The 24,931-nt window shown below is 42.2% G+C and overlaps 1 protein-coding gene and 1 pseudogene across 7 annotated transcripts in view; both read left to right on the forward strand.

The window, feature by feature from the left end:
* Reln (reelin) overlaps positions 1–24,931 on the forward strand; it is a 420,816-nt gene that overhangs the window by 158,521 nt on the left and 237,364 nt on the right. For all 7 annotated transcript variants that reach the window (XM_087655993.1, XM_087655991.1, XM_087655994.1 and 4 more), the window contains 1 exon segment: positions 14,985–15,055. In XM_087655993.1, the coding sequence (XP_087512119.1) occupies positions 14,985–15,055 (71 nt within the window).
* On the forward strand, positions 6,264–6,978 carry LOC147994690 (small ribosomal subunit protein uS5 pseudogene; annotated as a pseudogene).

The following is a 24,931-nucleotide window of genomic DNA, read 5'->3' on the forward strand; positions in this document are numbered from 1 at the left end:
AACAAAACAAAACAAAACAAAACAAAAAACGTTTCTCTCAAATATAAGCTGAGCAGAACTACTAGCATTTTGTAATTAAAAGCATAAAATATATCTAACACCCAGTTCAACACTATATCAGGTAAACAGAACATTTAGTTATCCATTCCAGCTTAAGAAAGGCTTAAAATCTATATTATATCTTGGCTAGCTTATATACTATCTGATAACTACCCAATAAAATATGTATTTTCAGAGTTAAACATCCTGATAGGCTATGAGACTATAATCAGTCTTCAACCACATCAGAAATCTGAGAATGACCAAATATTTATACACACAGGAAGCCTAACGTGGCTTCCAGAACTGAGAGGTTGTAGAGACAAAGCTCTATTAGTACAATCCCGTTAGCAACATGTGAGTGCAAGTCTTCAGCCTTCTGGCCCAAAATCAACTGACAGACTGTTGAAATGCAGATTTTGAAGGGCTGATCACCCTGTCTTGGCAGGGCTTATCAGTCAACTATTCTGCATAATTTGTCCTTTTCTGGACAATATTAGCCTGCAGATGAAACAGGCAGTTTTGTCCAGGGGCTGTCTAGCCACAAAGCATTGCCTCACCTGGAGGTAGAGATTTCAAATTCTTCATTAAATCCACCAAAGGGGAACTGTTAGAAGCAGATGTGTCTCAACAAAAGATAAATAGCTTTAAATCTCAAATTTTGTGGATTTCTGATGTTTTGAAAACCATCTATCTATATAAAACAATCTGGACTGTTGTCTTTATATCTTAATATTATCTTGAAAGTACTCTCACAAAGTCAGAGCCATGAATTTGCTATTTGGCCCTTAATTCACATGTGTAATCAACTCAGAAGTTTGTAATGACATCAAAGAAGGACTGGCTGTAAACCTTGTACTTTTAAACTTTTTTGACAAATAAATTCTATACCAAAGCAAAGATATGATTTTAGCTTAATTACCAAATGAGATTATGACTATACCACTCAATCTAGCCAATTCCTCCCTGTTAAATTACAATGAATTTTAAATTCCTCATAAAAACTTTAGAATAACCACTTTCAGCCCCCCAAAAGTCCAGTGAATTGGGGCAACTACTCCTCCATAACTTCTTCAAGCTGTACGTGGGCTGTACTTGGGGGTAGGTGGTAGGAAGAATGAAGCAAATGCTGTAGCTGATGTGTCCTGACTGAAAGTCCTTGAGACCAGGAATCCAAGTAGGCACACTCTGTAAAATACAACTTTCAAGACAAAAGTTTAGAATCGAGATATCTTTTTGTTTGATTCTCCTGAATAAATTTTTCAGGCGGTCTACCTCTATCAAATCTGATCAGTATGATTCTGTGAGGTTTCCAGAGCCTAATCACACTTTTTAAAAACACAAAGACAAAATCTTTCTCCCAAAATACTGTGTTCCTTAGTCTGTAACCAGAAAAGCTTGTGTTTTGTACTCTCTCCCAGAGTAACAATATAACCATAAAACTCAAAGTCACACCCATTATGAAGATTAAACAATTTTTAAAAAAGGAAGTAAGCTAAACAATGAGCCTAATAGGCTTTTGTACTCTATGATATCAGGAAATGAACCCAAAATTCCTGTGAAGCCCATGTTAGGAGAATCTGAGCTTCTTGTGGTAAATATCAAAAATAACCACAAACCCTCGCTAGCCAACATCAACGAGCCACATGGCCTTTAGTGGGGTAATTCATAAAACAAACTAAATACCTTCTATCAATTCCAATATCAATAAGCAACAGATCAAACCAGGACTTTAGTCCAAAATATACCCATCCATTAAGTTCTCTACCCGGAACCACAGACTTTTATTTAACCTTAATATCCTAAATATATGTCCATCTGTTAAGCTCTCTACCCAGAGCCACAGATTTTTATTTAACCTTAATAACTTGTAAATATCACAATACTCTACTTGGAGTCAGTGACTAATTTTTCCCTATGTAAGTTCTAAACCATGGTTGAAAATCCCCACATAATTCGGGTAATCTCTGTACTCTCCTTAAAACAAACTTAAACACCTTCTATCGATTCTAATACCAAAAAGCAATTTATCAAACCAGGACTTTCGCCCAAAATATATCAATCTGTTAAGCTCTCTACCTGGAGCCACAGAATTTTATTTAACCTTAATAACTTCTACAATATATGTCTGCATTCACTCTGCCTGGTGTTACAGACATTATCACACTCTACTTGGAGTTAGTGACTAGTTTTTCCCTAAGTTCTGAACTGTGGGTGAAAATCCCCACCTGATTCAGGTAATCTCTTTACTCTCTTCTTTCTAAAAACAAACTTAATCACCTTCTAATAATACCTGTCATTAAGAAGCAGCTTGTCTAACTAGGATTTCAACTCAAAATTCCCGTGGAGCCCACATTAAAAGGAATATGAGTATCCTGAAAGTCTTTCTAAACAACTTTCTTTAAAAAGCAGCTTTTAATCTCTAACTCTCTGATATGCCATTACTATCACACAACAGGGGACCTACAGCCTGTTAGCCAAGGCTACTTCCCTGTTTCTTTGTTTAAATTCCCACCCTTGAGATATCACATGACTTAACATGGCACTGGATGACTTAACATCATCTTACTTAGAAAGTAAAAACTTTCTCTCAACTCTTAGGATTAATAGTGGATTCTTGCCCCATGTTGGGTGCCATCTATTATTGTAAAAATATAAAAAAATAATACAGTCTTTTATCCCTTACTAGGTCCAGCACTACGGTGCCCCAAGATATCTCCCAGATATCTTGGCAGAAACACATCCCAACTCTGCGGCAGCCCAGTGTCTCCCGCCGCCACACACTTTCCTACACTCAAACTGTCACATGAAAGAACACACAACACAATAACCTTTGACCCAATTGGTAAGATATAATTGCCCACCTAAACATACAAAGCTCAGTACCATCCATCCCTTAAGAACATTAATAACAACCTGTAAATACACAGAGCAGAATCTTAACATCAACTGCCATGGCTTCTCACCCTCTCCCTCCTGTCTCTTCCTCCTTTCCGTTCCAGTCTCCGCCTCTTCCTTCAAACTTTTCTCCTGCCCATCCTTCCTTCTTGTCCAATGACAGGCTTCTTTCTATCTTGTACCTGCCTCACCTGTGACATCATCCCACATGGAAACCAAGTAACACACCACCACTTGACTCAAAAATGGTGGACTGGAAATGATCACTCCCTAAAGAAGTGGTGGGAGGTGAGTGCTCTCTCACATACTGATAGAGAGAAGGGCTGGAGCAGGGCTAAACAAGGAAGAGTGCCCGCTGCTCTTCCAGAGGACCCAAGTTTGGATCCCAGCAGCCATGCCTGGCAGCACAACTGCTTATAACCCAGCCCCAGAGAATCCAATGCCCTCTTTGGGTTTCATGGTCATCCTAACACACACTCACAGATACACACACATACATGCACCCAAATGAAAGTGATCTGTTTTTTGTTACTGAGAGAGAATAGCATTTTTTTTCCTGATAAACTGTCATGAACTATGAATCACAGCATAGTTGTCTTGGGCTCCTCTGACAAAATCCAAGGTTGATGTCTTAGTTAAGATTTTATTGCTGTGAAGAGACACCATGACCAAGGAAAATCTCTTATAAAGGACAACATTTAATTGGGAATGGCTATCAGGTTCAGAGGTTCAGTCCATTATCATCATGGCAGGAAGCATGGCAGTGTATAGGAAGGCATGGTGATGTAGGAGCCAAGAGTTCTACATCCTGATCTGAAGACAGCCAGGAGCAGGCTGACGCACTGGTCAGAGTCTGACCGTAGGGCCTCAAATTCCATCCCCACAATAACATACTTCCTCCAACAAGGGCATACCTACTCAAACAAGGCCACATATCCTAGTAGTGCCACTTCCCATGGGCCAAGAATATTTGAACCACCACAGTTGGGTAGCACGTGTGGAGGTTTGGGTCCTAGAAGGGCTTCTTGTAATAGATGCTTCTCCCCTTATGCATCCATGATGTCTTGTGCAGCATAGAACTTTGGAATGTCTTCTTTATAACTGTTTCAATAATATTAACATTTTATAATTGATCATATTTGGGTTATAAAGTGATTATATAGCCCATACATACCATATAGAATAATTAAACAATTCAGTTAAGATACTTATCTAAATACTTGTACTTCTCTGTGGTAAGCATCTTTGAAACCTCTTCTCTTGACAGTTCTGTGAGGACGATTTGCTCAGCCACTGTGCTATGCAGTAGGTTTTCATTTTTAAACCTCACTCCCTTTCCTGACTTTCTGGTACCCGTTAATGGCCATCATCCATTGCGTTCATTCTGACTTGCTCTCTGTGCTGATGCGTTGTTTTTACAAACGCGATTGCAGAAGCTGTTTTGTTTGGCTGTCTGTGCTTGGTTCAATTCACTTCACATAAAGTTCTCCAATTCTACTCCTCTTATCACAAATGACAAGGGATCTTTCTATAAGGTTGAGTTGCATCCCATTTTGTGTATGTGTGTAACACATTTTCTTTATGCAGTTGCCAATTTAAGAATACTTTCTTTTTGTTTTTTTATTAGGGCCCATTATAAAGTCTGTGAACATTGGAGGGAGGCATCTTTTTAACAGATTTCAGGTTTTATGAATTAAAACCCAGAAGTGGTATATCTGCATACATATACATACATTCATACATACATACATAATATATACACACACTATACACACACACACACACACACACACACACACACACACACACTACATAATGAATTTGGGATCATGAGCTAGTCATTGAAGAAAGCTACAGGCATAGAGTAGACCCACCCGGAAAGAGGCTCTGTGTGCTGCTGGTAGCAGACCCCAAAGAGCAAAGCCATGTAACTACATTGGACTCCAAATGAGGCCATCACAGGTCCCAGGTGCAGACCTTTCATTGTAGGATTTTGTGCTTTCCCTGCTAGCCACAGACTTGCTCTGCCTTTGTTTTTATGCTCCCATTCCTTCATTGTGAAATGAGAATATTTATCCTATGATTTTATAAAGTCTCACAGTTAAAGAGATAGATTGTCTTGAGTCTCAGAATTGCTTTAGACCTTTTAATATCGCCCAGGCTGCTAATGGCCACAGGGACTTTCCAGACGGTCTAATGCAATTTGCATTATGAGTTGAAAATGAGGCCTTAGGGAAAGGAGAGTGATGTTGTGACTTAAAGGGATGTGTTTGGATGTCAGGTTGGGTTGTAATGTTTTAACCTAATTGTTAGCTTGACCAGATTTGGAATCACCATGGGCACACGCTGTGATTTAAAGGGATGTATTTGGGTGTCAGGTTGTGCTGTGGTGTTTCAGGTTGGGCTGTGGTGTTTCAGGTTGGGCTGTGATGTGTCAGGTTGGGCTGTAGTGTTTCAGGTTGGGCTGTGGTGTTTCAGGTTGGGCTGTGATGTGATGTGTCAGGTTGGGCTGTGATGTGTCAGGTTGGGCTGTGATGTGTCAGGTTGGGCTGTGATGTGTCAGGTTGGGCTGTGATATCGCAGGTTGGGCTGTGATGTGTCAGGTTGGGCTGTGATATTTCGGGTGGGGCTGAAATGTTTCAGGTGGAACTGTAATGTCTCATCCTCATTGTTAACTTGACTGGATTTGGAATCACCATGGAGACACATATCTTGACGTGTGGGCAATATTTCCAAAATGTTTAGCTGATGAGGGAAAACCCTTATACTATGGCAGGATTCCTGTCCAAGGTTTACCATTCTAATTTCTGATGACAATCAAGACTAGAATTTGCATTCTAACTGCCATTGGCTTTGGCTTTAAAACACTTCCACAACATTTCTACTTCTACTCTTGATTCATAAAATAGATTTGCTATGTTTAGGGAGGTTTTGTTTTTATTTTTCACTCTCCTTCAATATAGTACCAGAATTTTCTGAAATAACCAATAAGAATATCATTCCTCCTCATCCTCATCCTCCTCCTTCTTTTTCTCCTCCTTCCTCCTTCCTCCTTCTCCCTCCTTCTTCCTTCTTCTTCTCTCCTTCTTCCGTTCTTCCCTTCTTCCTTCCTCCTTCCTCCTTCCTCCTTCTTCCTTCTTCCTCCTTCTTCGGGAAAACACCAAATGGGGGATGATGCCAGTGCAGCCTGAGGGCCCAGAGGACCTAGAGGTCCAGGATTAGGAGGCCTCAGTGGCTTCTGTGGAGGATTTGGCAGTGGTCTTTGGGGCCATGGGGCTCGTGGAGGAAAAGCTGAAGACAAGGAGTGGATCCGGTCACCAAGCTGGGCCGCCTGGTTAAGGACATGAAGATCAAGTCCTTGGAGGAGATCTACCTGTTCTCCCTGCCCATTAAGGAGTCTGAGATTATTGACTTTCTCCTGGGTGTATCTCTAAAGGATGAGGTTCTGAAAACCATGCCAGTGCAGAAGCAGACTCGGGCTGGCCAGCGGACCAGGTTCAAGGCTTTTGTCGCTATTGGGAACTACAATGGCCACATTGATCTTGGTGTTAAGTGCTCCAAGGAGGTAGCCACTGCCATCCGAGGGGCCATCATCCTGGCCAAGCTTTTGATCATCCCAGTGCAGAGAGGATACTGGGGGAACAAGATTGGCAAGCCCCACACTGTGCCATGCAAGGTGACAGGCCGCTGTGGCTCTGTGCTTATGCGCTTCATCCCCACCCCCAGAGGCACTGGCATTGTCTCTGCTCCTGTGCCCAAGAAGCTACTGATGATGGCTGGTATAGATGACTGCTACACTTCAGCCAGGGGCTGCACTGCCACCCTGGGCACCTTTGCCAAGGCCACCTTTAATACTATCTCCAAGACCTACAGCTACCTGACCCCTGACCTCTGGAAAGAGACTGCGTTCACTAAGTCTCCTTATCAGGAGTTCACTGACCATCTTATGAAAACCCATACCAGAGTCTCTGTTCAGAGGACCCAGGCTCCAGCTGTGGCTACCACATAAGGGTTTTTATACAAGAAAAATAAATGAATTAAGTCTGAAGGAGAAAAGAATATCATTACCATAATTCCCTATGTTTTTTACTGAAATTTTCACAGAGTCAGTGCACTCTGAAAAATAAGTATCTGTTTTTCAGTCCTGTATCACAAAGCAAATGCTTGGGTAAGGTCAATATAAACTTTGGTCCCTGGCATATGCTCCTATCTTCTCATTATAAATCTGCTATTTAAACCTTAGAAATTATCCAGCATGAGCTCAAGATGTAGCTCAGTTGGTAATGTGCTTGTCTAGCAGATACAGGCATGAGGACCAGAAGTTCAAGACCATCCTCAGCATGAATGAGCTTGAGTCCAGGATGGGATACACCAGATTCTGACAGGTTACCTTATAGGTTATAGGTTAAAAAACGGGGGTGAAGGGGTTGGAGATTTAGCTCAGTGGTAGAGCGCTTGCCTAGAAAGCACAAGGCCCTGGGTTCGGTCCCCAGCTCCGAAAAAAAAAAAAACGGGGGTGGGGGGGAGGACTGACGAAAGCTAACTGGTACTTTTTCTCTTTATTATATTTGGACTTGAAAACTCAATACTTTGTGTGACCATTTCAATACAAGATCATTTTTGTGTACTTAAATTATTATTGATTTAATTGTTAAGATGTCTATATTTAGTATGTACTTAAATGTGTCTTGCTATAAAATAATTCTTTGACTTAAAAGCAGGTCATGTAGCGGTCACTAGGGCCAGACCCGACATTGGGATTATTGGGTGATATTGATCATGCTAAGATTTGTTGTTTTCCAGGATAGAAAACACTGACCTGTTTGATCGATAGAAACAATTCTATGGCTTAGCAATAACAGAACTATGAAAACTTGAAAAAAATTACAAGATGTACACAATGTATGCCCTAAACCCTAGCACTGAAGGAGGAGGGTATATGTTCTTATAGGATCTTATAGGGTGAAAAAAGGAGACTCACAAAACTAAGTAATAGGGCCTTGAGTCTGAGACTAGCCTGGGCTACATAACAAGACAGTGATTTTCTTTTTTTAAAGAACAAGACAAGACAATGGAGACAAATAAATATCCCCCCAAAAGTCGCAAATAGAATAAAAATATTTTCTCTCTGAAGTTTGCATTAGTCATGTTTATGTGTTGGGAAACATTTTTCTTGTTTATTTAGCATAAAGAAGGAAATAGAGAGGTGGCTTGGTGGTTAAGCAAGAGTACTTACTCCCCTGGCAGAGGACCTGAGTACTTCACTGAAGTTTCCTCACACACAGCAGGTGCCTCACGGACACCCAGAACTCCAGTTCCAGGAAGTCTGGCACCATTGTCCTGCGTGGACACCTGTACCTTTGTGGTACACAAAACCACATGCAGGCACACATGAGCACACATCAATAAAAGACTACATCGATCTTTTGAGGAGTCACCATAAATCGGTACCCTTGGATTAGAAAGCGCGGTCATTTGAAGGTGGCGTGGACGCAATTTTGCTCTTGCTTTGAAATATTTTATCAAATTCAGATGACTTCCATTCGTTGTATGTTCTGAACTGCAGCCTGGTGATGGTTTATTCACATAACTGAAATTATGTGAGGTTGACTTCATATTGCTGGTTAATGAATATTCTTTCCAGCTGTGAAATAGGACAAGTCAGACCTCAGGGGGGAAACAGAAGTAACCATCGTCACCCTCCATTTTAAGATGAAGCAGGTGCTCTTTTTCTTCATATCAATGTGACCAAGTTGATGCATTTCATATATGAAAACTCTCTTGCAAATCTTAGGAGTCTGTGATAATCCTGTTAAACGTCTTCTGCATTCCTTCTTTGGTAATTATGGGATGTCAGTGGAAATTCACATAGAAAGCAAATTTTGGACTGAAAGTGTGGTTTTGGCTCCCTTTTGTTTTCAGGTCACCATTGTTGACTTCTTGGGGGAAAGGGTTAAATTCGTGATTTCCCCTGTTCCAGAAACTCGAAACTCTGTTTGAAAAGACTTACGGGATGAATATTACTATCTTTAAGTGACAGTAGTTATCTCAAGTTACTTCTTTCTTTGCACAAGGAGTACAAAGCTAGAATGCTTAAAGAACTTGTCCCTGGTCTGGTAGCACATGCTTGACAGCTCGTGGTATTTCAAGCTGGTCCTACTCAGTGCAAAGACAGACCAGAACAAAGTGCATACACTTCATGCTCAAGTGCCTTGGGCAGCAGCTAGCCCCATTCAGTTAAGATGAGGATATCTCATGCTCGTTCCCAAACAACTGCACGAGCTATTTTAAAACTCGCGTGTGCCGATTATAGTGAGCTGCTTCATTCCGAAGATCTATAGAGTTTGTCAAATGATAAAACTGAGCAGCCAAACATAATTTTTAAGTGACTTATTTAATAGAGACTCTCGTTGGCAGGCTTGCTTTAGGATTTATGTGTCTTTTTGAGAATGTAAGTACTCATTAGAAACATTTTAAGAAAATTGGTCTATACTCCAGAACCCTGAACAATAAAGATATTTTCTGATCTCCTCTGAAAAAAAATTACTGCTAATTATACAAAATTGAGCGCGGATAGTACCAACATAGCTATTAGCACCACAGATTTGATGAGCTTTCCTCCAAAAGAAACTATAAAGTTATATAAAATAACGATTATGATCGTGAATAGGGCCTGTTATTGCATGCCATGGGTGTCTACTCTCAAAATATACTGTGGATTAAAAATGAGAGGACCTGACTCTCAGAGTCTTTTAAGTCTTTTTAACATTTCTTGTGTATGTGTATGTGCACATCTATATAATACATACATTTCCATGGCCGACTCTAAATAAGCCCACCTCAAACAATTTTATACATCTAAATATGTTCAAAGTAGGCCTGATGCTACTGTTGCTAGTGTCAGGCGGAGAGTGGAGCGGGCATCTTCTGGGATGAAATAGTGGAACCCAGGAGCCTGCTTCCTGCCTCCTGGGTGTCTGCAGAGCTTGGAGCTGCCACAATAGGGTGAGACATTTCCATGACAACACGCCATGCGGGTGTCCCAAAGGTTTATAGAGAGTGGCACCATGATGGTCGTGTGTCTGTCTGCACATGTGCTGTGGCTGAGGACGGAGAGCTGGAAAGTGTTAATATCAGTGTGGGTTTGTTTGTTGTTTTTGAGGCAAGTTCTCACTGTGTAGCGCAGGTTGGCCTACAACAAACTGTGTAGCTTAGGATTGCCTCAGTCTTGTAGTATCCACATGCTTTGGCCCTCTGAATGCTAGGATTATACGTGTATGACGCCATGCGTCTTCTCATTGCTAGCTTTGTGGCCAAGACTCTAACTCGAACCGGTAAATAACCTGGCTTATCCAGAAGATTAAATTAAAAGTCCTGAAAGATTGAGGTCAAGTTCAAGCCACAGCAGATGTGACTTTAAAGGGTGGACCCTGAAAGGAGGCTTCACCTCAGCAAGACACCGGAGCTACTGTAACCTACTGTCATTGGAGTCAGGTTCGTGACCGTGTAACATGGTGCTCAGAAGAAGGATTCAACACTCAGAAAGCCTGGGCTTGAGTTCTGACACCATCTCTAGTTTTGTGACACTTGTAAACCATGAGAAGTTCCATGATTCAGGAAAATGAGAAGAATTTTCCGTTCCTTACCGGAGTGTTGTCAGGACAGAGTTGATTCCTGTAGACCCTACTTAGCAGGCGGCAAATTTTATATACCAGCTAAATCACTGATCCTGTGACCCTTGCTCCCTAGAGTAGAGAACACAGGATAATGGCTTGGAGTGCAGTGACCTCCTCCAGGCAGGTTTGAATTACTGAGTCATTTCTGTGAATGACATTAACAAATGAATGAGAACACTGTCAGCCCAGGTGCTCTCTTTGGATGGACCACTCTGCTGCTTCTCCCACTCTGCTGCTTCTCCCACTCTGCTGCTTCTCCTGTGGCCCCAGGGAGACTCCTACTGAGTTCTGACAGGTCCTGAAAACCACAAGCCTCAAGTGCAGCCCTGTCTGCCTTTGGCAGACTGTATGAGCTGCATTAGGCCCTGGGGTTCCTTATTGATATACTATTGAGGGCTAATAGCACTGTGGCCTTCAAAATAGGAAGATGTAAGGACCAGGTGGAATGAAGGCTAAATCTTCAAAAACCAGAGGTCAAGTTCTCTATCCCAGAATTCCACATGCATTTGACAAATGCTAATCAGGTTTTGGTTTCTTTTGGGGTAAATGCCCAGGAGAGGTGTCTTATGACCCAGCTGGGTCATATGACAGGTCTGTTTTCAGTTTTCTGAGAAACATCCACACCAACTATCATGGAAGCTGAACATCCTACAGTGTCTACAATGTCCCCAGCAGTTAGCACATTGTTCTTGTTGATGGCCATCCTGGACTGGGGTAAGGTGGAATCACAATGTTGTTTCCACTAGCACTTCTCTGGCTAGTGGTACTGAATGGGTTTTTGTATTTCTTGGCTATTCGTACTTTTAAAAACCTTGGGGCTGGAGAGATGGCTCAGTGGTTAAGGGCACCGACTGCTCTTCCAGAGGTCCTGAGTTCAAATCCCAGCAACCACATGGTGGCTCACAACCATCTGTAATGAGATCTGATGCCCTCTTCTGGTGTGTCTGAGGACAGCTACAGTGTACTCATATATATAATAAATAAATAAAATATTTAAAAAAAAACCATCCAAGGGACCTATCATGACTGCCCTCCAAAGACTCAACAAGCAGCTGAAAGAGTCAGATGCAGATATTTACACCCAACCAATGGACAGAAGCTGCTGACCCCTGTGGCTGAATTAGGGAAAAGCTAGAAGAAGCTGAGGAGGAGGGCAACCCTGTAGGAGGACCAGCAGTCTCAATTAACCTGGACCCCCAAGATCTCTGATTCTAAACCACCAACCAGGCAGCATGCACCAGCTGAGATGAGATCTCCAACACATGTACAGCAGAGGACTCCCAGGTCTGGGTTCAGTCAGAGAAAATCACCTAACCCTCAAGAGACTGGAGGCCCCAGGAAGTTTAGAGGTCTGGTGGTGTGGGTGGGGTCGGGACATCCTTGTGGAGATGGGACAGGGGTGAGGCAGGGATGAGTTATGGGATGTGGAACAGTAGGGGGTGGACGGAGGTGGGGGGGCGGAACTTGCCTCAAAAACAATAAATGAATGAATAAATAAATAATTTTTAAAAACCATCTGTCCATTTTATTATCTCATTTGTTATGTGAGTTACTTAGATTTCTTTTGGTGCTTGTGTGTGTGTGTATGTATGTATGCGTATGAATGTGTGTGTCTGTGATGTATGCTGTGTGATATGTAAACATGTGTGTTTGTATGTCTCTGTAACTTCATGTATTGGTGTGGGTATAGTGTGTGTGTATGTGTGTGTGTGTTTGTGTGTGTGTGTGGTATGTGATGTGTATGCGTATGTGTGAATGAGTGTGTATGTGTGTATAGGGGTAGTGTGGTGTGTGTGTCAAGGTGTTTGCATCTGTGTTGTATATGAGGTGTATATATGCTGTGTATGTGCATGTCTGTGGGTGTAACTCTGTCTGTGTCTCTGTGTGTTCTCTGTATGACAGAGTTACTTGCACATTCCTAGAAGTTAAACTATGAAACCAGCCTAGGTGTCCATCCATAGTAGAATGGAGAAAGAAAATACATTATAGACATGATGGAATTCTTCCCACAGATCAAGAAAAGTGATGTTATGATGTTTGCTGAGAAGACAGTCATGGAAGACAGTCAGTCATGCTAAAATGAATGAAGTCAGTCCCTGACAGTAACAAACAATTCAGCCTCCTTCTTAATTCTGGGACCTAGATCGTGGAAAAATAAAACCATGTGTGTACAGAAGCAAGACTGTCAGTGGGACAGTGGAGAGCAGCGGAGGTGGGAGGGTGAGAAAGAGGGAAGGTAGAGGGTCCAAGGCTATTCCTAAAGCACCTGATGTACTTGGAAATGGCCTTTCTAACTGCATTTCATAAGCTTTGAAAAGACAGATTATAGGTTTTAAAAAAACTAAAAATTAGTAACTTTGCTTTAACGATGAGCTCGAAGGTCCGTTCGATGAGCTGCAGTTACTCTGTATGTGTTGGGATGTCTATGAGGCTGTTCACTGAACCAAAGATACAGAGGTAAATCTATGGATAAAGGCACTGAATCCCAGGCCTGAGGCCACGGAATAGCAGGAAGAACGGCATGAAGTCACACAGCGCTGTGCAGCGTGAGGCTTTTTCACACTTGAGACAGAGCTAAGGGGAGGTGGGGGTCTCTGCTGCAGGCCTCTCACCTCAGCTCTGTGAGGCAGCCTGTTGGTGGCGAGCACGTGTGGCCTCGTGCTAACTCTGTGGACGAGAAGAAGCACAACTCTAATTGGGAGTGTTACCTGCCTGCTTGCAACCGTTCTTAAGTGCTACAAGCTGTAGCAGTTCTCTTGTTAGCTAGTGATTCCTGAAAATATCCTTTCAAATCACATGTTTACAATTGTGATGCTGTGTCACTGTGAGAAGTAGATGGGGAATCGATCTCCGAAGCACTTAGTTCAATTGATTTAAAGAATGCGTGAGGGAAATCAAGTCACCACTTTCTCTCTGGACAGAAAATCTGTACTGATTAACTTGGATTAGCCAAACGTTTCAGGCCTCATTTTCAGCTTTATAAAAGTGAAAAAAAAACATGCATGTTTACAAACACGTGCACACAAATACCCACAGAAAGACTGTACTATTTCCTTATATGGCATTTTGATAATGATTAATATATATAACAAGAACTCGACATCCCTTGCAAGTTTCACGTATGTTGTGAGCTGAAGACTACCCGTGAGTTACCTCATCCATTCTTTCTGCCCTCTACATTCATTATGTGTATGTGTGGTAGTTAACGTATGCTTTTCTTAGTGGCACTGTTGTAGGATGTTAGCATGGAGCCATATCGCCTATTAACACTTCAGCATGGAAGGCTCCTTCATTATTTCCAGAGAGTTGAAACTTGATTAGTGACGCGGGGGCTCAGGAACAATTCCGCGGAGAACAGAAATCAGAAAAGCCCACAGCGTGAAGTAAGAAGTAAGAAGGTTCATCCACATGGAGCCAAAATGGGGGTTGTCAGGAGCCAGGAGGTCCTATTGAATCCTGCAAAGATAGAGATATTGACCAAAGGTTGTCCTGCCGAGGGGTAATGAGGACAGCAAGGCCTGTCCGCTCAGGAGTTAGCCCAGTGTGTTGTCTATAATCCGTCTCCAGCAGATGTCGGCAGAATCAAGTTATTTTTGTCCTAGCGTGATTTGGGCAAGAGTAAAGATTTAGTGTTAATACAGTTTTTAGACAGTAAACGTATTTTTATATGACTTATTTTCTAAAAACTACGTTTCTCAAGAAAACATGATTTTCTGCCCTCATTTCACTTAGAAAATACATTTCACCTCAAAATAATTCTTTTGAAGGGAAATCAGTTCACATATAGAGAAGAAATCATTCTTCCTTTAATAAGACATTTCCAATTACATCTGTTGAATGACAGATCTGCTGTGAGAAGCAGGGTATTCAGTGTTTCATATGCACAGCTCTGATTAGAAGGGAAAGATGCATATCTCCTGCAAATGGTGAATTACACCCACTAGGTGGAGGGGGTGTACATTTTATTCTGACAGATTTTTTTTTTAATTATAAAAGCTCTGACAAGCCCATGTTTGGGGAAAATATTCTCTTAAAAATATTTTATAGCATCTTATGGTGACCATTATTTCAAAAACACAAAAGGACTTTAGGAGGATCTACTCCCTTACGGATGAGATACTCTACAAAACATTTCACGCCGGCGTCTAGAGAACTTGATTAGCACCCTTGCCGCATTTCCATCCAGGCTCTGCTCACGCCCGATGTTCCAGAATAAAATATTACAATGTCTTTATAAAGCAAGACCTGAAGGTAGCAGTTGGCCCAGGGGACTTTAAGCATTTGTTCTGGATTTTAAGTTATCTTTAAAAAACACTTTAATACCAACTATATCACAGTAATTAAATTAACCTTTTCCTGTTCAATTTCCAGGGCTACTGCAACACACAGGGGTCAGGTGATTTTCAAAGACGCCTTAGCCCAGCAGCTCTGTGAACAAGGAGGTAAGAGCATCCTCGACTTGCTTTTCTTCCTGTGTCTACCTTATTCACGGCAGGTCCTCTGTCCTTACTGTTATCATTTCGTTAGTGTTACTTTATCATGATGTTTTAAGATTGAGTTATCAACCAGTTCATAGCCCTATTCGTTATTCACTCATTAGTTATTGATAAAGCTCGCAGAAGTGGGAACATATTCACTGTGAGCAAATGAACCAAAAGAAATTGTTTAATTTCATAATATTTTTGAGTCATTTTAGTTGTCCTAAAAGTGACAAATTTTGATAATAATTGAAAAATTGTACAAAAATTAATTCCCTTTAATTTTCCACTTAGGCTTCTAGCCAAATGTGTTTCTCATCATTACTTTACACCCCAGTATCTCTGACTCTGCCTTAGTTGGTCATATCATGAGTAGCTTATATCCCTATATCTATAGATAGACATCAGTATGGCTGTACCTAAGTGATGTGGTATTTGATAAATTGTTACTGTCAGAATTCTAATTATTTGTTTACAGATTCTTCACTCATAAAACTCCCCTCCATAATTTCAAAAACCTGTGATCCATATTCTTCAGTTGAATTAACTTTTCTTCTATGACTTTCAAGAATGCAGACATTAAAATATGTCTGAATGGGCAGACTCAAGAATTCTTCTATTCCAGGGTAAATTTCTTCTGTGTTATGAAAATATTTACTGAAAACATAGAATACCGTAAAGCAAGCAGAGTCAACGTTCTGAAAGCACATAATGTCAGTAAAGATGTGTCCAATTCACAGTTACTAGTCCCTAAAACTAAATTCTCTTAAGCCTTACAAGTTCAAGTCTATTGTACTACTATTGGATTGGACTATTTAAAACAAAATAAAAAGCTAAGAAAATTAATACAGAAAGTTCTCAGTGAGTGAGGGTAAACCCTATCTTATATAATAGCATCTACATGTACACAGTGTTTTCATTAATTAATTAATTTATTCACTGTACACCCCCATGGCAACCCCACTTCTCCCAGTTCTAACCTCCCATCCCCATCCCGCTTCTGCCATTCCCCTCTCCCCTTCTCCTTGGAGAAACAGAGCACCCCTTCCCCTGGGACCAACCCACCCTAGCACATCAAAGTCTTATCAGGAGTAAGCACATCCTCTCCCACTGGGGCCATACAAGGCATTCCAGCTAGGGGAAGGGATCCAAAGGGAGGCAACTGAGTCCAAGTCAGAGACAGCCCCAAGACAATTGTTGGGGTACCTACACGGAAACCAAGCTACACATCTGTTACATATGCGTAGGTGGCCTAGGTCCAGTCTATGCATGTTCTTTGGTTGATGGTTCAGTCCCTGTGAGCCTCCATGGGCCCAGGTTAGTTGCCTTTTTCTTGACCCCTCCGGGTCCCTCAGTCTTTCTCCTAATTCTTCAAAAAGACTCCCTAAGCTCTGCCTAATGTTTGGCTGTAGGTCTCTGCATCTGTTTCCATCAGCTCCTGGATGAGGTCTCTCAGATGGCAGTTCTGCTAGGCCCATCTGCAAATATAACAGGGTATCATTAATAGTGTCAGGGCTTGGCTTTCCCCCATAGGGTGGGTCTTAAGTTGAGCCACTCATTGGTTGGCCATTCTCTTAGCTTCTGCTCCATATCTTTATTCCTGCATATCTTGTAGGTGGGACAAATTTGGGGTCAAAGGTTTTGTGATTGGGATAGTGTCCCTTCCCTCCACTGGAAGTCTTGCCTGGCTACATACAGGAGGTGGCTACTGCAAACCTTATATCCCCTGCTGCTAGGGGTTTTACCTGGGGTCACCCCCATATTCTATCAGGAGTCACTGCCATATCCTCTCAAGAGTCTCCCCATCCCAGGTCTCAGGCTTGTCCCAGAGATGACGTCAATAGATTTCCCTTCTCTCTTCAGCCCTCCCACCCGCCACCTCCATTCTCTCCCTACACCCATATTCTCCTCTCCATCCCCTCTCCAATCCAGTTCCCTCTGTCCATCCAGTTCCAATGTCTGTTTTATTTATATTTCTGAACAAGATTTGAGCATCCTGGCTTGGACTCTCCTTGCTTCTTCAGGTCTATGGATCGTAGCATAGTTATATTGTATTTTATGGCTAATAGCCACTTATAAGTGAGGACACATCATGTGTATCCTTCTGGGTCTGGGTTACTCAGGATATTTTCTGGTTCCATTATTTGCCTGGAAATTTCACGATGCCCTTGTTTTTAAAATAACTAAGTAGTATTCCATTATGTAAATATATCAAATTTTCTTTATTATTATTATTTTTTTTGATTCAGGGACATCTGGGTTGTTTCCAGTTTCTGGCTATTAACAAATAAAGCTGCTATGAACACAGTTGAATGGGTGTCCTTGTACTGTGGTGGAGCATCTTTTGGGTATGTGCCCTGGAGGTGTATAGCTGGGTCTTGAGGTAGAACTATTCCCAATTTTTCTGAGAAACTGCCAGAATTCCAGTGTGGTGGTTCAGGTCTGCAGTCCCACCAGCAGTGGAGGAAATGTTCCCCTTGCTCCACATCCTTGCCAGAATGCCTTTTGAATTTTTGAGTTTTTTGATCTTAGCCATTTTGATGTATATAAAATAGAATCTCAGGGTCATTTTGATTTGTATTTCCATAATGACTGAGGACTTTGAGCATTTCCCTTTTGTTTCCCAGCCATTAGAGAGCCCTCTGTGGAGAATTCCCTGTTTAGCCTGAACTCTATTTTTCAATAGCATGCTTGGGTTAACCTCTTTATAGATTTTGGATATTAGCCTTCTGCCAGATGTAGGGTTGGTGAAAGATTTTCTTTTTTTCGTTCTGTGGTTTCATCCCATTGGCAGTGTTCATTGCCTTACAGGAGCTTTTTAATTTCATGAGGTTCCATTTATTAATTGTTGATTTTAGTCCCTGAGCTGTTGGTGTTCTGTTCAGGATGTTGTCTCCTTAGCAGTTCGTTTAAAGCTGTTCCCCACTCCCTCTTCTACTATGTTTGGTGTGTCTGGTGTCGTGTTGAGGTCTTCGATCCACTTGGACTAGAGTTGTGTGCAGGATGATGGGTAGGATCTATTTGCATTCTTCTGCCTGCCTACATCCAGTTAGACCAGCACCATTTGTTGACTCTTTTTTCCGTTGTATGGTTTTGGCTTCATTGTCAAAAATGTAGTGTCTGTGGATGTGCGGGTATATTTCTGGGTCTTTAATTCTATTCCATCGGTCAATCTGTCTTTATGGGAATACCATGTGGTTTCTATAACTATCCCTATGTAATACAGCTCGAAATCAGCGATGATGATACCTCCAGAAGTTCTTTTATCGTACAGGATAGTTTTAACTATCCCAGGTTTTTGTTTTTCTTAATACAAAGTTGAGAATTGCTCTTCCAAGGTCTGTTAAAGAATTGTGCTGGAATGTTGATGGGATTGCATTGAGTCTGTAGATTTCTCTAGGTAAGATGGCCATTTTTACTAAGCCAATTCCGCTGATCCATGAGCATGGGAGACCTCTCCATCTCCTGATATCTTCTACAATTATTCTTCAGAGACTTAACGTTCTTGCCATACAGGCCTTCCACGTGCTTTGTTAGGGTCACACCAAGATATTTTATATTGGGAAGGGTGTGGTTTTCTAGTTTCTTTCATACCCTGTTTATTGTTTGTATAATGGACACCTACTGATTTTTTTAAAGTTAATTTTTTATCCAGCCACTTTGCCAAAGGAGAGATCGGCTGTAGGAGTTCTCTGGTAGAATTTTGGGGCTCACTTATGCATACTGTCACATACTTTAAATAATGATACCTTGACTTCTTCCTTTCCAGTCTTAATTCCCTTAGTCTCCTCTGGTTGTCTTATTGCTTCAAGTATTAATATTGAAGAGATAGGCAGAGAGTGAACAGCCTCAATCATGTTTGTGATTTTAGTGGAAATGCTTTGAGTTTCTCTCCATTTAATTTGATGTTGACTATCAGTTTGCTGTATCTTGCCTTTATTATGTTTAGGAATAGGTCTTATATCCTTGATCTCTCCAAGACTTTTATCATGAAGGGACATTGAATTTTGTCAAAAGTTTTCAACATCTAATGAGATGATCTTGTGGGGGGGGGGTTTCCCTCTCGATTTGTTTCTATATGTATTACATCGATGTATTTTCATGCGTTGAACCATTCTTGCATACCAGGGATGAACCCTACTCGATCATGGTGAGTGGTGTTTTTGATGTGTTCCTAAATTCGGTTTGAGTATTTTTTGCATCAATGTTCATAAGAGAAATTGGTCTCAAGTTCTCTTTTTTTGTTGAGTCCTTGTGTTGTTTAGGTATCAGGGTGACCGTGACCTCATAGAATGAGTTTGGCAATGTTCCTTCTGTTTCTGTTTTGTGGAATAGTTTGAAGAATATTGGCATTAGATCTTCTTTGAAGGTAAGGTAGAATTATGTGCTGAAACCATCTGGCCATGACCTTTCACTTTGGTTTGGAGACTTTTAATGACTACTTCTATTTCCTCAGGGGTTATGGAAATATTTGAATAGTTTGCCTGGTCTTTATTTAACTTTGCTAAGTGGAATTTATCAAGAAAATCGTCCAGTTCATTTAGATTATCCAGTTTTGTGGAGTAAAGGCTTTTGAAGTAAAACCTAGTGGTTCTTTAGATCTCCTCAGTGTCTGTATTATATCTCCCTTTCCATTTCTGATTTTGTTCATTTGGATCTCTGCCTTTTTAGTTGGTTTGGCTAAGGGTTTGTGTATCTTGTTGATTTTCTCGAAGAAGTAGCTCTTGGTTTTGTTGATTCTTTATATTGTTCTCTTTGTAATTTATCAATTTCAGCTTTGAGTTCGATTATTTTCTGTCCACCACTTCTCTTGTGTTTGCTTCTTTTTATTCTAGAACTTTCAGGTATTACTTTTAAATTGCTAGTATGAATCGCTCCAGTTTCTTTATGGAGGCACTTGGTGCTATGAGCTTTCCACTTAGCATTGCTTTCATTGTGTCCCAGAAGTTACATATTTTGTGTGTTCATTTCCACTAATTCTAGAAAGTCTTTAGTTTCTTTCTTTATTTCTTCCCTGACCCAGCAGCCGTTGAGTAGAGGGTTGTTCAGTTTCTATAGGTTTATAGACTTTTTCTGTTGTTGTTCAAGTCCAGCTTTCATCCATAGCGGTCTAAGGGGTTATTTCAATTTTTTTTGTATCTGTTGAGGCTTGTAGCTCACCTCTAGTGGCAGTACCCCAGGTAGATCTGTCGGGGAGGGGATCACATGCACACGATTTCCATTTGGTAGGCACCGTGTTGTTGAAAACACAGCCCAGGATGAGAAGAAGAACAAGCTTTTCATTGTCACATGATCCACAGAAGTCACATTGGTGCGAACAAGATAAGGCAGGAAGCCCAAGGATAGTGTCTGCTTCCTGCTGTCAGGGAGCTAACTGCTGCTATAAGCCATGCATTTATTTTGAGTCTTTCTAGTTTTAATTAAAACATTGTTTCCTCAAATAAAATGACGTAATTTTTCTTGTAATGATTTTCTGTGTTGCTTGTGGAATACCTAATGTGTTTATGAAGAAAAAGAAGAGCCTTCCTTAGGTACCACAGCACAGGGCCTTTTATGTGCATCATACTTTAGTATGTGGGTCTTAAATTAAGCAATTCCAACAAAGCAAATTTTGTCTTGTGGACTTGGAAACGGGATCATTTTACGTTCGCGTTGCGGGACGCACACCTGGAAGAAGTGTCAGAACACGGAAGCAATGCTCTCGGTGGCTCAGCAGCCTTGGTCCCCTTCCTTAGAAGACTATTCTGCAGATTTCAGGCTTCTGCCTGGGCTCAGCCATTCACTCTGTGTCCCCACCTCACTCAGCCTCCTTTCAGTCACACCCTAAAACCCCTGAGTGTGCCTCCTCCCATAAGCCCAGTGCTACTTACAACCAAATGTCCTCACCACCACCACCACCCCCACTCAGATCAACCTTTTAGTCTCTCGTCCTGGCTGACCCAGGCTTTCTGATTCACAAGTAAGGAAAGGACACATTCTGCTTTGGCTGTAATAAGGTTGCCCTGTTTCTATCTCCATCCATTGTCTGCACAGAGTAGCCTTGTCTGAAACTGATTGTTCATGTTCCACGAGAGAACCCAAGGTCCAGCTGCAGGGCTAGGCCAGCTGCCGGTTGTCAGGGGCTGCCCCCACCGTCTGTTGTCTCTCTCTGTCTCTGTCTCTCTGCCTCCCTGTCTCTCTCTCTCTCTCTCTCTCTCTCTCTCTCTCTCTCTCTCTCCCCCCCCCCTCAGTCTGAGGGGAGAAAGCTAGCAAGCAGTCATAGTCATTCACTTTTAGGATTCAGACTTTACAAGTCCTTGGCACTGGGGGAGCTGTGGTGGGAACTATGCCGGCGTGACCTTCCCCTTCAGAGAAGCTGGTAGAGGCTGTACCCAGCAGTCAGACTGGGAAGACTCGAGCAAGCAAAGTCAGCTGACGTGAGACAGTGTGCACGAGTGTGCAGGGTGAGGAGGGTGTGAATAATTCCTTTCTTCTTAAGCTTGCTTGTATGTATGTATGTATGTATGTATGTATGTATGTATGTAAATATATTAATTTTACAATGACATTATGTTATTTGAATTATAAGAAAATAACACAAATTCTCCCTATCCCCAAATTACAACTATGCATTTCACCATTCGAAGAGGGTGGGGACTTCTGATGAGCAGGTGAACTAAATTACTCCTCAGGAGTGGAAGACAGATGCAGAGTGCCCATGTCTCTCCCATATGAGAACTCTCCTGACTCTTAATATGCTCTGTCTCCCTTGTGTCCTAATCATCTATTCACTTCCCCACCCGGGAGCTTTTTGAAGAGAGGAGTCAGGCCTTAATTTGTTTTTCTCTAACACGTAATAAGCTTGACTTAAAGCATGCACTTAATACATGATGAGGAATCAACCTAAAGGATTTACTTTTGAAAACTCACTGCCTCTCCTGAGAACATTTCCCGTGGAGCCCAGTGGGGCAGCCTGACTGACACAGAAGGCCTTAAACTGTTATTGGTTGTAACATGTAGGTCCTGCTGTATTAAGATGCTGTTAAGTTAGGCCTGGGGAGGTAACTTAGTCAGAACTGTGCCTGCCGCACAAGCCTGGGGACCTAAGTTCAGATCTCCACACTCACAAAACAGAGCAGGCAGGGAATGCCTTTTCAACTCTAGTGCTAGGGTGGCAGAGAACAGAGGGAGAAATGTTGAGAGTTATTTTGGCCGGCCAGCCTCGCCGAATCACTGAGCTTCAAGTTCAGCCAGAGACCCTAACGCAAAGACAGTTGGCATTGGCTTCGGGCCAACATACCCATGTATACACATGTGCACGCAAGTTCACATGCATGTATACACATATACACACACATTCAGATAAATGTGTGCGTAAATAAATAAAACTGAGATTCTGGAAACTTCTTCACAGATTTTCATTTTGATTAATGAATAGCTCTAGGTCGTTGTTGTATTCTTAAATCATCTTAAATTCTGAGGTTCTAGTAAATAATCCACGGTGCAGACAGGGGCAGGAGTGTCCTTATCACCATGCTGGAGGGGGTGAAGGTGGGGGATGGGGGATGGGGGCTACTTACTCACGGGTGTTTTGAAATGGAAGATGCTTATGTTCATTCAAAAATCACCTAACAGCCTTCTCCAAGGATTACTGACTGCTTGCTCACTCTGGGCAAGCAGCTTTCTTGCTAACATAGGTCATGAGGTTTGTCAGTAAGCAGAGCTCAGCTGGGTGGGAGGCAGGGAAGAGCACAGTTTTACAAGGCGCGTGACACCAGATCAGGTAGGCCTGGCCGAGGAGGTGATACTGGAGCGAAAAACCAACAAGGAAAAGCAAAGGAATTAGCATGTGCCTCTCGAGAGGCCGCCCAACATGTCACTGAAACTTTAGACGGAAGCGGTGGTGAAGTATTGCTTACAGGGACCAAAGTTAATAAGCAAATTCAGAATGGGCCAAAGTCTTGGAAGGAAGTGGAAAAGACTCGTCCTCCACAAGAATTATTATTAGAGCATCTGGAAAGAGACGGGATCATAGTATATTCTGAATCACATAAACTTAGTACCAGCTACATAGCCTAGGCCATCCTCACATTCGCCTGACCCTCCTACCTCCCCCACACAAGTGCTGAGACTGCAGTCTTTTGCCTCCACATTTAGCTTCACGAATATTTTTGATCTTTAAAAACTTAAACTCTGAAACTTCCCGTGAATTACACGCACCTCAACAAAAAACGACGACCATTGCCAGCCGTCACTGAAAGCCTAGGGAAAGTTCTTACTCTGTAGAGGCTCATCCGCGTGCCCGGTGTGATGCTGATGTGAGTAGGGTCGCTGAGCTGACACTGGACTAGGGGTGCTCACACGGCACGGCCAAGGATGTGTAGGGTGGAGTACGTGTGCACGCGTGTTCACTGGCTCTGAGCCTCTCTGCATACCCTCTTCAAAACACACACTGGTTACCCCGCACTGTCCCCAAAGGAGCACAGCATTTAAACCATACCGGCGTCCTCTGCTGTTGGGTCGATGGCGGTGACCAAAACTGAATACGATTCATACCAAAAGCAATGGTTCAGTCCTCAGCTGTGTGGAGAAACTCGATCGGTTTTCTTTCCAGTACCCTCATGACTGGGTGGAGATGCCCTCTACCGGCACTGGGTTATGGTCATTGTCTCTACTGTTTCCTCAGACCAGACCGCAAATTCTCTAATTTTTAAATCATTTGTCTTAAGGATCATGGAAGTGTAAACTGTGAGGTGGAAGGAAGGTAAATGTTGAATAATCAAACCCATAGAGTAAACCGGGTGTTCAAATTAGATGTTTCTCTAAAACTCTCAGTGCGCCTGTAGGGTTGGGTGCATCTCAATGGTAGAGTGTGGCTGTAAAATTATAAAACGTGGCCGTCTTTTACCCCACACTAGATCCGGCACCACAGTGCCTCAAGATGTCTGGTGGATACCTTCATCTCAGTCAGCAAAGCCTCTCACCTGCTCTGCTCCATCCCATATCACACTGCCGATGGCTTCTCTCTGAGCCTGGCAGCAATCTCTCTACCCATCCGGTTCCCAAGGCAGGCTGCACCATGCCAGAAATGTACATCCCAATTCCGTGTCGGCCTAGCGTCTCCAGCCGCCACATACTCTCCTAAACTTAAATCGCCACATAAAAGAACACACAACACAATAACCTCTGATCTAATTGATTAAGATATAACTGCCCACCTAGACATACAAAGCCCTGTACACATCCATCCCTTAAGAATATTCATAACAACCTGTAAATGTGCAGAGAGGAATCTTAACATCAGCCTCCACATTCTCTCAGAGGTCTCCTCTACCTCCCATTTCAGTCTCCTCCCCCTCCTCCTCCTCTTCCTCCTCCCCCTCCTCCCCCTCCTCCTCCTCTTCCCCCTCCTCCTCTTCCTCCTCCTCCTCTTCCTCCTCCTCCTCCTCCTTCAAACTTTTCTCCCGCCCATCCTTCCTTCTTGTCCAATGACAGGCCTCGTTCTATCTTGTACCTGCCTTCACCTGGGTAATGACATCATCCCACAGTAGAGCTAATAAAAATGGTTCTAATAATGCATGAGACCCTGGATCAGTTCCTGCAGTGTAGTGCAGCCAGTCAGTCAGTCAACGATATTTTAAATACCATCCTAGGTCATATCTACCAGTTCTTCTCTTGGCTATTCCCTTGCTATTCAATAGCTTAAATTAAAAAATATTTTTAAAAATAACCTAATATGCAAAGTCTTTATTAAAGCAGTGTCCTTTTTTACCTTACTGACTTTCAGGGTTGGAAGGAGAACTGATTCACTTGACTGTTCCCAGTGCTAAAGATTTGCTTGTCAGAGACATCTGTTTCCCT

Source organism: Rattus norvegicus, chromosome 4, assembly GCF_021556685.1.
Source record: "Rattus norvegicus strain SHRSP/BbbUtx chromosome 4, alternate assembly SHRSP_T2T, whole genome shotgun sequence".
Taxonomy (NCBI): Eukaryota; Metazoa; Chordata; class Mammalia; order Rodentia; family Muridae; genus Rattus; species Rattus norvegicus.